Source organism: Talaromyces proteolyticus, assembly GCF_021365285.1.
Source record: "Talaromyces proteolyticus strain PMI_201 chromosome Unknown BGW36scaffold_8, whole genome shotgun sequence".
Taxonomy (NCBI): Eukaryota; Fungi; Ascomycota; class Eurotiomycetes; order Eurotiales; family Trichocomaceae; genus Talaromyces; species Talaromyces proteolyticus.
In genome coordinates this window covers 2201486-2214937 of record NW_025764284.1, presented here as the reverse complement: position 1 = coordinate 2214937, position 13452 = coordinate 2201486, and the positions used below count along the sequence as shown (strand labels likewise).

At 47.3% G+C, this 13452-nt stretch overlaps 6 protein-coding genes across 6 annotated transcripts; 5 read left to right on the top strand and 1 right to left on the bottom strand.

Moving 5' to 3' along the window:
• The first annotated feature begins 214 nt into the window (after positions 1 to 214).
• Positions 215 to 1333, top strand: BGW36DRAFT_453797 (kinase-like domain-containing protein). Its single transcript, XM_046221884.1, has 4 exons — positions 215 to 514; positions 567 to 669; positions 724 to 914; positions 971 to 1333. The coding sequence occupies exons 1-4, from the start codon at positions 239 to 241 to the stop codon at positions 1115 to 1117; spliced, it is 717 nt and encodes a 238-aa protein (XP_046070815.1). The 5' UTR covers positions 215 to 238; the 3' UTR covers positions 1118 to 1333.
• A 1086-nt stretch (positions 1334 to 2419) lies between these two features.
• On the top strand, positions 2420 to 4413 carry BGW36DRAFT_429537 (uncharacterized protein; the record flags this gene model as incomplete). Its single annotated transcript, XM_046220709.1, has 5 exons — positions 2420 to 2446; positions 2495 to 2542; positions 2595 to 2859; positions 2921 to 4043; positions 4107 to 4413. 5 exons carry the CDS (start codon positions 2420 to 2422, stop codon positions 4411 to 4413), a joined length of 1770 nt encoding a protein of 589 aa, XP_046070814.1.
• A 435-nt stretch (positions 4414 to 4848) lies between these two features.
• Positions 4849 to 6139, top strand: BGW36DRAFT_453785 (uncharacterized protein; the record flags this gene model as incomplete). Its single annotated transcript, XM_046221883.1, has 4 exons — positions 4849 to 5256; positions 5308 to 5413; positions 5463 to 5674; positions 5731 to 6139. The coding sequence occupies 4 exons, from the start codon at positions 4849 to 4851 to the stop codon at positions 5827 to 5829; spliced, it is 825 nt and encodes a 274-aa protein (XP_046070813.1). The 3' UTR covers positions 5830 to 6139.
• A 1154-nt stretch (positions 6140 to 7293) lies between these two features.
• Positions 7294 to 8915, top strand: BGW36DRAFT_398831 (putative cell surface metalloreductase; the record flags this gene model as incomplete). Its single annotated transcript, XM_046218458.1, has 4 exons — positions 7294 to 7782; positions 7828 to 8536; positions 8582 to 8649; positions 8703 to 8915. 4 exons carry the CDS (start codon positions 7294 to 7296, stop codon positions 8913 to 8915), a joined length of 1479 nt encoding a protein of 492 aa, XP_046070812.1.
• A 389-nt stretch (positions 8916 to 9304) lies between these two features.
• BGW36DRAFT_264057 (uncharacterized protein) lies at positions 9305 to 10176 on the bottom strand (the record flags this gene model as incomplete). The annotated part of the gene is made up of 4 exons (XM_046210103.1): positions 9305 to 9403; positions 9453 to 9661; positions 9710 to 9809; positions 9856 to 10176. Coding segments are annotated over 4 exons (729 nt in total), but the record flags the coding sequence as incomplete, so codon positions are not given.
• A 498-nt stretch (positions 10177 to 10674) lies between these two features.
• On the top strand, positions 10675 to 12480 carry BGW36DRAFT_280998 (uncharacterized protein; the record flags this gene model as incomplete). Its single annotated transcript, XM_046210218.1, has 3 exons — positions 10675 to 11089; positions 11147 to 11436; positions 11482 to 12480. Coding segments are annotated over 3 exons (1704 nt in total), but the record flags the coding sequence as incomplete, so codon positions are not given.
• Positions 12481 to 13452: the final 972 nt, after the last annotated feature.

Here is a 13452-nt window from a genome sequence, read left to right as displayed (position 1 = left end):
AGTTAAAATCTTCATTTACTTTAACTACGTACTATCTTTACTCATGATGAGCAAACGTATAACAGTTATCAATCCAGGTGCTGTCAATTGGGAACAACTAGGGCCTGTCCAAGCACGGGCTTCTAGTTCCGATGTCCAGAGCCAGAAAACTCCCAAAGAGAACATCCATGAACAACCATCAAGTCACCTAGGTAGGGAGTTTCCGGCTCCCCGTGTAGATACCACACTTGCTTGGTTCATGAATGAAAAGCCTTACGGATATGATGCTATTGTATTGGGGCATGGTTCCAACAAACTTACTTTTGTCAAGAAAGTGAGTTGCGAGAATGTGAATCGGAAGCACAAGCACCTGCAAAAAACTTCCCACCAAAATCTTGTGAATTTGATGGATATCTGTGCTACCGAAGAGGCCGTCTATTTTACGTACGAACGGCCGGGAATATCTTTGAAGGACCTGAACAAGTATTCACGACTTGTTTTTGATAGAATTACAGTGGCGACTATTTGTAGAGAGGTCCCGAGTTCAATCTAACACTATCTCTTATAGAAGCTAACAAGATTTATAGATTCTACACGGATTGATATACATACATGATGTGCTGAAAATCGGCCACGGTGAGCTCAATTGTGATAATGTATTCATCAATCAAGACGGGAGGGTCCAAATAGGTAAAATATTTCTACTTCTCTCCATCAAAGCCATTCCGCTGATGTCCACGTTAGGGGGTATCGGGGAGAGCATGTTGAAAGAGACAAACAAAAATGTGCTTTCTCATGATGTTCAAGCCGTTTGCGACATTGCTTTCGATCTTCTGGATCTGAAGAAACACTCGGACACACTGAGTATGTCATTTCTTGTCGCCGACGACTTTACAAAACCGCCAGTTGATAGTCGGCTTGAAGATCTTCTCAAGGTACAGAAAAGCATATTGAAGGGGCATCAACTGCATTAAACTAATGTGTTCGATAGCACCCATTTCTGAAAATCAGCCAGGGCCCTTGGTACTTAGCAAATCTCGAATTCACCTACACCGTAGGCTTGCAAATACAGCCACCGCCTGGACATCCGAAATTGAGCGAGAGTATTACCGAATCCGAGGACAGGTGCGCATCATAATATGATGAGCTTTATTTTGTTCATTTATCTTCGGATAACATTTAAGAGCCGGAATGAGGAGGGTTGCTAGCCTTATTTTCGTTTTGTTTACGATCAGATTCTGTTGGTTTATAAGGATTGTTTATCGTGCTTTGTTTCTCTTTCTTTCGTTCACAGAACTACCTAGTATAGATATATTGTTGACCAATCATTACATTAGCTGCAATGAAATTTTTTGGACTCGTGTTTCAGATCATTTGGGAATAAGTTTATGATTGTTTTAAATACAATCTCATACTGCTCGAGGGTCCTTCGTGGATCTCGCCGTGTTCGCCCGTGCAATGGCGAGTCGATTTCAGTTGGCTCGTAGCTAGTATCGCCTGGAATCCGCTTATTGAGAACTTAATGTGTGGGTTTTAGCGTGAAACATCATCTGGGCAATCGCCTGTTCTTGCCAGCCAGTAAATGTTTCACGCTAAGATTTTCAGCATATTTAATTGGCTGTATATAAGTGATCTAGACTATTTCGAGCCTGCTGCCTAGTAAGGGGGCTTTAGCGGTTCCTGGCGAGATTGCCCACCTAAACTTTAAATCTCTTTCTTACGGCGATCAAGATTTAGGGTTAAGATTTACAGGTTCCACGCGATTCTGTTTGGTTCGGGTTTACCCCACGACGGTCCAATGACTGAAGGTTGATGGTGCAGCCATTGACGTCACATCCCGTCTCGACAGTTGTGATAAAACAGACTCATCTACCATCTTGATTTAATGACTGAGACAATTTTAAATGTATGAACCGTTCTTAACACTGTTTCTGAACGTTGTATTACTACCACGGTCTTGCGTACGAGCAGAACCTTTCCAAGTGGTCCATTATGCTTGCCTCTAGAACAGTCCCGAAAGGCGTGGTCGGCTTTGCCGTTCACAGTTCTGTGAAATTGAAATCGATTTCATCGATTTCAATTTCACGACTTTGCTCACCCTCATCATTCAGAGGGTGCTGCTTTTTCAGATAAAGAGGCTGCCTCCCGCAGTCCGTCCCCAATCTTTACTGAATCTACCACCGGCACCGTTCATTTTTCTCCCAACACCTATTTGGGAGGTTGCGTATACTGTCATTTTCTGTTGTTGTTGTCACAGTATCCGCCCTTCTCTTTTTCGATTTAAAATTAACTACCGATTTTTCATTTTCCTAGAGCATAGGAGTCGCCCTCTGTAGACCATCCAGCGGAGAGGAGATATTTGCGAATAATCCGTTCACCAAGTCTATTCAAGTACAAAATCCACATTTTCTCATAGAAATTCGGGTGATATAAATTCAGTATGGATAGATTTAAGATTATATTTGAGGTGAGTCATTTATCTTTCATGAGTTGTGATACTAAATTGTATAATAAGGCAGGTCAATATAGAGAGACTCTCAAGATTTTAGAACGAGATTCCGATGTGAGTTATGAATTATGGCCGCTCAGAACGTTATTAGTAGTTAATGATGCAGGCTCTTATGCACGGGGCTATTATTCACTGCCGCCAGTTTTTTGTTTTGCTACGTCAATTAGACTCCGCTAGAAGGGAAAAATGCCTGAATGAAGCGAGGAATGCCGGGTCGGACGCTCCGCTGTTCGACTTTCGGAGCTTGGATGATCCACAATATAGAACAAACGATCTATCTCGCGGGGCATCATTGCACCAAGATGCCGTTATCGCGGATAGCAATAGCTTCCAGATCGCCAACCCAGGAATACAGGAGCCGGAAGAGTTAGGTAAAAAATGTTCATGCTTATCGGTTGATCGTTTACTAACCGGTGGAATTGCACGGCCCAGGCGAGATAAGTATGGATATGACCTCAGGCTGTGACACAATCGATCCATGTTTATTGCAGCGAATGGGTGATTGGGATGACATGTTAGACGATGGCTGGCTGGCTAGCTATGACTCTAGCGGCCTCCCTCTTGATCCTTTAACCTCTGGCGCCGAGAACAATTTGGGTCTAACAGCTATCATGGATGATCCTGCAGCACCTCTGGAGAGCTTTATCGAGCAACTACCTGTCCCTGTCGACGTCGAAAATTTATTAGGAAAAGATCTGGGTCGGAACCAAGCGGATGACGGCAGTAACCAATTCATGGGTCTTCCTACTCCTCCATCTGACTCTCCTTCACCAGCTGCGCAATCTCAGGATGAAACCGGTCATCGTAGGAAGTCGAAGAAACAACGAGTCACAAAGTCTAGGTCAGCAAATAGCAAAAGGAGTTCTCCATCCCAGACATCACTCGCGTCGGACGATCAAGTATTGCAAGGATTGGCCCGTTCTCCATTAGCCACTGTCGAGCATGTCACGCGAAATCCTACTCCAGAAACCGATGATGACATACAAATGAATCTCCCTATTCCTAGTCATACTGTAAGTCGATCCCCTACGATGGAAATGGCACTTGCCGAGATATCTAGCGACAATTTGGAAACTGCACGACAAAGATGTGAACCTTTTTTACACGACAATCTGGTATATTTCTTGGAAGAAACCTGTCAAGGATTTTGGGACCGTCCCGCGGTTACACTTGACCTTTCACATGAGTCGATTAGAGGGGAGGCACATGCAAAAGTATTTCGATACGTTAACGATATCGAGAAACCAGACAATAAGAAATCTGTGAGAATCCGTTTTGGACAGGTGCTACTTTATCTCCTTTATATCAAAGAACTTCATGAAACCATCAAGAGAAGGGAGCTAGGGGTCGGAAAGGGTGGTAAGACCAAGACTGAAGCTATCGATAATATCATTCAAGGAATATATGCAGCAAGGTTGGCTAAGGATGAGACTGAAAAAAGCATACGAGACAGTTTTCATGTGCATAAACGTATTGGTGAGCGCTGGTGGTGGCTTACCTGCTTTACGGGGTTGGGCATTCTCTTAGGCTGTGGTAGCAAATTTGGGTCAATGGTGTTCGTGACTCCTTTGATCTACGCAATATTTTCCCTTTTTTATGTGGCTAATATTCGCTGAAGGAAGAACCATAATTTCCCCATTGACGCTATCGTGGTATGTCTTTTGCATTATCGGGCCGGCGACCTGGATCTTTGCCACCGATTTGACGACGCGGCCAAGAGTCTCTTAACTAGAGGGACCCTTCCTGCAGATTTTCATAGACAAGAGGTCCAATCTTGGATTGATCAGCCAACAGAGATAGCTGGGGCTACTGTGGATGTTTCTCACTGGAGCAAATTTGACCACGATCTAGCGGAAGAGAAGGCGCAAAACTTTCTCAACCAATTAAAAGAAGATTGCTGCAACCTACCAATGTGGTGTGTATGAACGACATTTAACGAAGATAAATGGAGGTAAACTGGTTCCAGTCTGTTGTACATCTTGTTTTGGGAGGCATTTTTTGTTTGTGAGTAGCTCTGTTGGACATGTATTCGATAGAATTGTGAGTGTCGACCAGAGAAGGGTGGTCGATTTAGGAAGTAAGTGGGTTTCTTATATTTTTAATAATCTAATTTTAGTTAAGCTGTTTCAACTAGGCTTCATAAAAGCTCGTTGCACGTTCCAACGAACTCAATATTGAGAATTTATCACGTGATGAAAGTCCCTTGCACATTACCTTCGTGGACATCATAACGGTATAAATAGCTGAAGCACTGCCATGTTCTTTTCATGGTTGGTACGGAGACGTGACCTTCTATTGTTCTCAACTTACATTATCGTCAAAACTCCTACCCAGGTCAATTATTAGAAGCCAGCAATAGGATGGCCACAGGACAAAATGCCGACCATGAGCTTACTGGAGGGTTAAAGAAATGGAACACGCCCCAGATACATTTCCGAGGAGAGCCCCTTGCTTATCTGATTGGCAGGAATGAATCGCCTTGGGACACTTTCAAAACAATATTCACCTGCGATCTTGCTGGTAGGGTTTCCATAGCTGCTTGCCGTACCCATCCATCACAATTAAGGGCTATACGGACTTTCAAGAAAGAAGAATCAAAAGAGATGCTGGAGAAGTTTAAACATATTCGACATGAAAATGTTCTTCTCGCCCGAGAATACTATGATCATGAGGATTCCGTCTATTTTGTGTTTGACGATCTTCCCCTCACCTTGAAACATGTGATAGGCTCTGATTATTATCCGTGTGATGCTGAAGTGTCATGCATTGTGTCACAGATAACACCGGGAGCGAGATAATCAATTTTATATACTAACAAGAAGAAGATTCTTAGTGGATTGTCCTTCCTACGGGCTTGTGGATATGACCATCCGTTTCTTACCTGCTCCTATATTCTGCTGGGAATGGACGGCACTATACAAATAGGTAAATTACCTGACCATTTTTTGGATAAATGGCTAACGAGTTGCGGTAGCGGGACTAGAGGGATGTGAGAACAGGAGCACTCTATCCCATTTTGGTTCTATCGAAGCAGTTGCATCTATAACCATCTTGCTTATGCAAAAGTATAAGAAGCCAGACGGTACAAAGGATATCGACAACCTTGATTGTTGGTCTATAGATTCCCAAGCCTTTCAGTTTCTACAGAGAACAGATACCGCTAGCTCCATTGATGAATTAAAGGAGGTATTTGGAATCTGTGTATCATCGACGTCTAATTAACCTTTCTAACTGTCTTATAGTATATTCTCGAGACCTTGACACCTCCAAAAGTGATTCTAGCTGGATTAGCTCGTTTTGTCCTGATATCTGCTCGTACTTCCTACTCTTATGAGGCTTAGCCGTGGACTATCGCTTGCGAAAGCCATTTTCAACTGTTACGTATGTTTACCAATAAACTCAAATCGAGCTGCATGCAGCCTGGTACAGTGGGAAATTGCTTGACTCAGATTGGCATTTATATCATGTGCGAAGACTTACCACGTGCTATTATATGTAATGAAAGTTCGTTGCACAATCCAATGAACGTCTACGTCACGTGACGATCCTTAACACGCACTATTACATAAAGTTTGTTGCACTTCCTATGAACTTAATTGCCTATGAGGAATGATGGTAGTCTGAGATGGCATACTCTTACTAGGGCGGTATATAAAGCGAGGATAATCCTCGCAGAAATCTTCCCCCCTACACTTATTACTTCATATATTCTCTCTCATTCGCTCATTGCACCCTCCAACATACTCTCGTTAAAATTGAGATGGATGTTCCAACCATATACGCTATAACCGCTGGTAGTTTTTTTACGCTCCTTATTACCATCAAAGTCTTGCCATATCTTATTCCCTGCACAATTACATTTGCGCAGCTTGTCTCTCGGCATTTTACGTATCGGTATCTCTTGAGCCGTCATCGAGTTTTGGGGTCTTGGACTCGATCTGGTGTTGCGGAAGGACTTCCACGAATATCAAAGGCAGGGTAGCCGATACTGGCAAGCAGCAGGAGTTTTAGGGCTCGGGGTTCTACTAGGCTCTGGGGACACGCTGGCCAAAGTGATGTAAGTCTTCGTGATACAATCCGCTGACCACGAAACTTACTGGAGTGCCCATTTCCGGCAAGAGCCACAAGACATATTCGAATATCGTTCTCAACTATATTCGGAACGCTCATCCAGGCGTAGTGAGGATTTACCAGGCCCTGAACGACTTGACAAAACAAATATTATGCGGAGGTCCTACCACAACGCAGCCTGCAGAGCTAGCACTTCAGGAAGCAATCCACCATGTGGCCGCTGGGACGCAAACTCCACCGCTACCGGAGAAGAATTGGCAGCTAGTAGATTCTGATACAGAATCCAGGAGTCTCGTCATGGAATTTTGCTAATTGGGTCATATTGTTAATTCTACAAAAGCTGCAGGCAGCTTGATGGCGGAATTGGGAGTCTGAGGCGTAAGTTTGTGGGTATCAGTTACATTGCTATTCTTCTCTTGTGTTTGTGGATAGATCGAACAGGTTTTAACGTTGTCTCCTTTATTTAATTGGATGCTTTCTTCTGGTGGGGCATCTTCGAGCATCTCCAAGGACATCCTTCCGAAAGCGGTTAGGAGGGTCTCCACCACCATTCCTAAAATGATGGGCAATGGGCAAGCCTTCTATATCGCCCTGTGATTAATTGGAAAGCTGTAGACTAGAAACAAATCATGGCACTTTTGAATTTAGGTTTAAAAGGCGCCGAGTCCCCCGTCCTCTGCCTTGGTCTCTCTCTCACTCGTACTCACCTTATACATTCATTGAAACACTCTAAAATGGATATATTAACGATCTACGCTATATCTGTAGGCAGCATCTTCGCACTTCTTTTCGTTCTCAGGATCAAATCATCCCTTAATCCTTGGACCGGTTTATATGCCAGTTTTATTTCCCGCCATTTTACCTATCCATACCTTCTCGGACGCCACCGGCTAGCCGGACCATGGACTCGGGCTGGAGCTTTTTTCCACCTTGTATACATCGCCTTGAATGCCTTCCTTACTTTCTTTCACACGACATCTGTCAGCGATGCTGGACATAGAGCTGGCGAACTTTCGATGATTAACATGATTTTCCTCATCTCTGCATTACATCTAAGTTATCTGTCTGACTTGCTAGGTATAACATTGCGAGTGGGCCGGCGAATCCACCGCGCTGCAGGCTGGGCCATGGCAGCTCTGCTGCTTTTCCATGTATCCGCAGCAATCGTGACCCGAAAATCGAGCTTTTCTTTACGACGGCCCAACGATATTTATACGGTCATTGTAGGTTTTGAGGCTGTATTGGTGGACTGCTGATGACTGTTATAGGGTGCCACCTGCTTCGCCGTTCTTATATTACTTTCCTGCGCATTCTTTCGTCATTTATCATACGGTATTTTCCTCTGCAGTCATCAGGCATTGGCAGGGGTTGGAGTATATGGGATCTGGCGACACCTCCCACCTGATGCTCGGTTTTCTTGGACATGCCTTTATACTGCCCTCGGAATCTTGGCAGTAACGTCAGTTTTGCAGTTCCTCACTGTTCTTCATCACAATGGATTGTTTGCTGGCCGAGGTGGCCCACGGCTTATCGCATCTTGTGAGACTAGCTCCGTGGGCAAGGTTCGCCTGGCTATTCCTCGGCCTCTTGAAGTATACGCCGGCCAATATATCAACCTGTGGATGCCGTCTCTCTCCTGGTGGTCGTGGATGCGAACCCATCCATTTGTTGTCATCTCCTATTCTCCGGAGAAACAGGGCTCTCTGGATATGTTATTAGAACCCCAGAATGCCGTCTGCGAAGATATTCTCCGCCGAGCACAGGCGAGAAAATTGGACACTGTCTCTTTACCCGCACTCTTCACTGGGCCGCATGGGGTTACAGAGCCAGTGGGTTGCTATGAGACGGTCCTTATCGTCGCTAGTGGATTTGGTATTACAGCGGTGATTCCGTACATGAAAAAAATCATACACGGATACAATACATCTACATCCCAGGCACGTCGGCTGCATCTTGTGTGGCAGGCAAAATCTCTTGGTAGGTGTACTGCAGCAATAGCATAGAATGATGCTGACTCTTTAGATATTGTGAGCGCTGGAGAATCTCTCCTGAATGATCTCTTACAAGATGACATTCTGGACGATGGCTATGTACGTTTGCCACCTGGAAGACATTTAAACATCTAACTCTAATGCATTTTTAGATCCTTTCCGTCTCGATTTATGTGACCCATGAGAAACTTCGTCAACATCAAACACCCTTCGGCGAGCATAAACGAGCCACTCTCTACGAGGGATGCCCGAGCTACCGCGATCTGATTGCTCAAGAGGCATCTGGCGAACAGATAGAGAGGCTCCCGAACATCGAGGACAAGCGTGGGAAGATGTTGGTGATGGGTAAGGAACTTTGCTGGTAGATGAACAGAGTACTGACCCAGAAACCCCTAGTCTCCACGTCGAATGCTTTGCGTGATCAGCTGCAACATATTGTCCGAGACTTTATATACCAGGACGTGACAATGACAACGCTTGACTTGCAATCAGAATAGGGAGAGGAGGGAGAGGAAGCTATGGGATCACTAGTTGAAGAGGAGAGGTGAATATCTGCCAGTTTTAAGCTCTTAGATAGATTTATGCCATCGAATTTACATTGTGTACCGCACTTCGAACGAAAATCCAAATGAACATTAGGGCATAATTGAGGTGGATGCTTTAACAAAACCAGGTACCTAAGGGCGAAGCAAGCATAAATATAATGGACATGTCCGAATCCCTCCCATACTTCAAGTGATCACAAAATGCACGACTACGGATATGAGTAATAAGTTGTTGTAGTAGCAATGGCCAATCGAGCCAAGCCCATTAATGTGCCTTTGGAATCACGGTGTTTGACAATGAGTGGTTTCTGCCACAGTAAGCATTTACCCGCAGGTATAAGATGAAAGAAAACCCACCTCCCTCAGGTGATCGATGGAGTCCGCGGAAGTCGTGGCGGCCAGGAATTCTACAGCATCCGACCCCAAAGGCCATCGTGTCAGGTCATTCACACCCGTGACGCTGTCATGGACAGGCCGCTTCTCCATCAGCTCCACGGTCATGGCTCTCAAAGCTTCCAAAGTCTGGACCTGGCTGTCATTGCGCCTGTGTATGGCCTCGAGGCATCCTTTGCTCTACCGTCAGATACATAGACAACAAGACGGGAATTCAGTACCTATTTTCACTGTGCCGTCAAGACCCATGAGTATATTGGAGCACTTGAGGGATCCGTGTTCAAAACCCTCTGTCATTAGGTATGATACACCATCGAGCACCTACAGACGGATCAGCTGCGCACCAGACAGACATCAGAAGAATTACTTGTTTGAGTATTGCAGCTAGTCGAGCTTCGTTCAAGAAGGCATCGCAAGCAACGACGTCCTCCAACGTGATGGGAAGATCTTCACACAAGGCGTAGACCGAACCCTCTGTATTGAAGCACTCCTCTGCAGACAGGATGTTCTCGTGCTGGAGCTGACTGAAAAAATGCAACATTTTGGTTCCTATATCCCCAGGATACTGCCTTAATGCCAAGGTCCCAGAAGGCTCTGAACGATGAAACACAATCGCCGCCTCTCCGGCAAGATCGCAGGTAAATTCCTTTTCGTACGTGTCCCACGGCGACCGGTCTCGGGCCTTGAGTGTAGGGTGTGGGCGATTCTGGGAACTGGCTCCATGCGTAAAATCAATCAGTCTCTGCAACCCGACTGGGGCTCTTTCCTCGTGTATAGGAGACAGCTTCCGCTTGCGCCCGTGGTCGACCGGACCGTTAGTATGAGGAACTGGTGGAATGGATTCGGAAGACGGGACTCGTAGGCTTTGTGACTTGATCACGGTCAATCGTTTTTTAGATTCGGTAGATTCGGCTTCGGCAGGCATGATGTAGGTAAATTAACGACACAAGGGCGGGCTTGGAGTAAACACCGAGTCTCCCAGTTGTGGGTTTCTCGGGCTACTTAAGTAGATTGACGATGGGAAATAGGCCATGCGTTCGAATATCATGGAAATGACCAGCTCCGCTTAGAATGAAGAGACCGTTTCAAATGTGTCCTAAATAGATCCGCCAGCATTTAAAAGGACTCGTAGCCCCCCTGCATGTGGATCTAGTTCTAGTGTACCACGCGCAAAAAACTCTACACCATGGAGTCCCAATTCACGAACGCAGAGCTTCAACTCGGCATAGAGCGAAGTCGTAAATACAAAGGAACCGCTAAAATCGACCTGGAAGACATTGCCTTCTATCCAGACATCTCACAGTCCCTTGAGCAGCACAATGTGGACCGACTCTGTACAATATTTCGAAACGAAGGATGCCGCCGACTGGAGGTTCAGAACCATGTGACTGCCGTAGTTTCCCAGCAACACCTCCATACTGCGCTACAAGCGGCCGGAAAGACCCCCGATGTATTACTGACTTTGGACCCAAATCTGTTTCCTCACCTTCGATTCCCCGCTCATCAGGTCCGTTGCCTACACGGTCGACATCGGATCCGAGCCGGCAAGGAAGTCCTCCCTATCAGCGATCGCTGGTGGACGGTGGACCTGTACCTGGAAGGTACCTGTAGTGGTCTCTTCCTTTTGCACACATGTCAATTGACATGAGATTGCACAGATATCAGCCAAGAATTACGCTCGGCTCTCATCGATGAGTACGCCAATGAAAAACAGCCAAGCGACGGAGAAATCTACCGCAAAATCCGTCAATATCAACGGGAACACAATGCTGCCTTTGAAAAACGATGGTGGGCACGCCTGAGCGAAGATAAGGCTCGACGTCTTCGACAGCTTTCTAACGATATTGACCTCCGCTCGGCATTTGATGGGTTGCTGCCCATCCCTGGGCTCTGGGGAGGAATGAGCTTGGGAAACCTCGGAAAGATGATGGCATTGAAGTGTGATGAGGTTGTCCCATCTGCCATGTTTTGCGGACGGGGCTAACGGTTGTAGGAAATCGTGCGTTATCTGAGCATCCACCTGAGAGGATTCTGGGTGTCTCTGGTCAGTTCCGACCCCGCCCATCCGGATATCGACGCGATGATGAAAGTCGACTCCCACAGTGTGGACAGGTTGGAGCTTCTGGCGCCGGGAGCATCTCTCACGGATGCCAGAACTGTCGAAGGTTGGTTGGCTAGTGGCGAGGTCTTTCGCGGATTCAGCCCTTTGGAGAGACGTCGGATGTGGGAATGGCTGCGAGACTATGATGGCATTATTCCCTCGCTGCGGTCCTTCTTTCAGGATCTTGAGTATCTCAAGTCTTGTGCTGATACGGTCAAACGTCTCGTGAAACCGACCAAAATGGCACCCACCCTCCGCAAGGCCATGGAACGTCATTGGGTTCCTAGTGAGGTCGAAGAGGGAATACCCATCCAGACGTCTGAATGTACTTTCGAGCAGCGTTCCGGCAGCCGTCTCATGCATCAGGCGCTGGCTTATCGGCAGGTCTGGCTATATGCGATGCGTCATTACCCGCAAATGCCGAGGGACCCGACCAAACCAGACCGAAAGGCGAAACCGAGAAATGGGAAAGTGGATGAAACGGCGATTTACGAGATGGCGAAACTCGCGCGACAGCTCGGCTTCCAATCGACCGCGATTGAGACTTTGATCGATCAGTCGCCCGATGTGCTGATTGCACGGCGCGTCCTGCTCGAGGCACGGCAGCCGGACCGCTATGAATACCATGCCGATGTTTTCCACACATTGGTTCGTCAGATTGTCGAATGCTTTTCAGTGGCCACCCCTCGCGAACATCTCTTCCCTTCCGATCCCCCGGGGAATTCTTCGGCCGATTTGCAGGCTCGTAGTGGACTTCCCACCATCGATGCGCAAAAAAGCGACAGTCGGTTTCTTTTCCTCCCTCATCTCCATGGAAGCCGCGTGGTCGCAGAGACGGTATCGACCTGGTATGTGAGGCGATGCGTATACTTGGCTTTTTTCGGACCGCTGTCGGACTCTTATACCGCTCTTTTCCCCGCGAGTTCCGTGCCTCATCCGCCCCACCATGCGGACGTTCCCATGTCGCCTCTATTTGTGCCTGATCCCGCAACATCGAGTCTCTCGGCTGAACCTCTCCAGCTGCCGCCGGCGAATGAGAACCGTGCCAATGCAGCTCAGCAGGAATCGATAGGTTCAACCGACCACATCCCGGTCGATGTGATGCCTGGAATCGAGACGGGGCCCGGAGAGCCAAGCGAAAGAGCATCGGTCGTGTGGGAAGCGAACCCGCCTCCGCAGGACATGGAAGAAGAAAACCTCCCTGTGATGGAGCCAGTCCCCCGAGAGGAAGACCAGGAGGATGGTTCAATTTCCGAGTCGGAATACTCTCCACGGCCGGAGGACCACGGGCCTGCGGATCGATCGTCCACAGCCACACAGATTCATCTCCTTCCCGAACTCATGGGACGGTTACGCGAGTCCACGAGTCCCGACGATGGTCATGTCGTGGAGGATGGTGAATTGTCGGCACGGGGTCATCGTGCCGCCGTAGAAAATATCAGCCCTCATGGCGATGATGGAGCAATCCCCGGGTCGGGGAACATCGGGGAGACCGAGGCGCTTCCTGCCGTCGAGGTGGATGCGCAGACGATATATACCGACGATCTGTTCGACGATGACGAGGACATGACTCCACCTCATTCGGACGCGCTGTCAGTCTACGACAACGCGAGGAAAACCAACTCCCTTCCTGCAGACGACCCCCCGGTCGTGGACGAACCGTCGAGCCAGGCTGGTCGGGTCATCACATTTCGGGAGTGGACCAGCTTGCGGTGGAGGGCGGTCGAGCAGGTGACGATCGACTCGAACAACCCCTTGCACGTCGAGCGCGTCGCGGGCCGACTGCAAAAATCGGTTCGATCGCAAAAATCGGAAGAGATGAGCCTGTACAGTCAGAAGATGCGGAAAATCATGGCTCCACAG

Excerpts from the sequence above, each read along its gene's own strand:
- BGW36DRAFT_453797 (XM_046221884.1), top strand. The coding sequence starts at position 239 with ATGAATGAAAAGCCTTACGGATATGATGCTATTGTATTGGGGCATGGT. Across the intron at positions 670-723 it reads AGACGGGAGGGTCCAAATAG|GGGGTATCGGGGAGAGCATG; the intron begins GTAAAATATTTC and ends TGTCCACGTTAG. Across the intron at positions 915-970 it reads GGCTTGAAGATCTTCTCAAG|CACCCATTTCTGAAAATCAG; the intron begins GTACAGAAAAGC and ends TGTGTTCGATAG.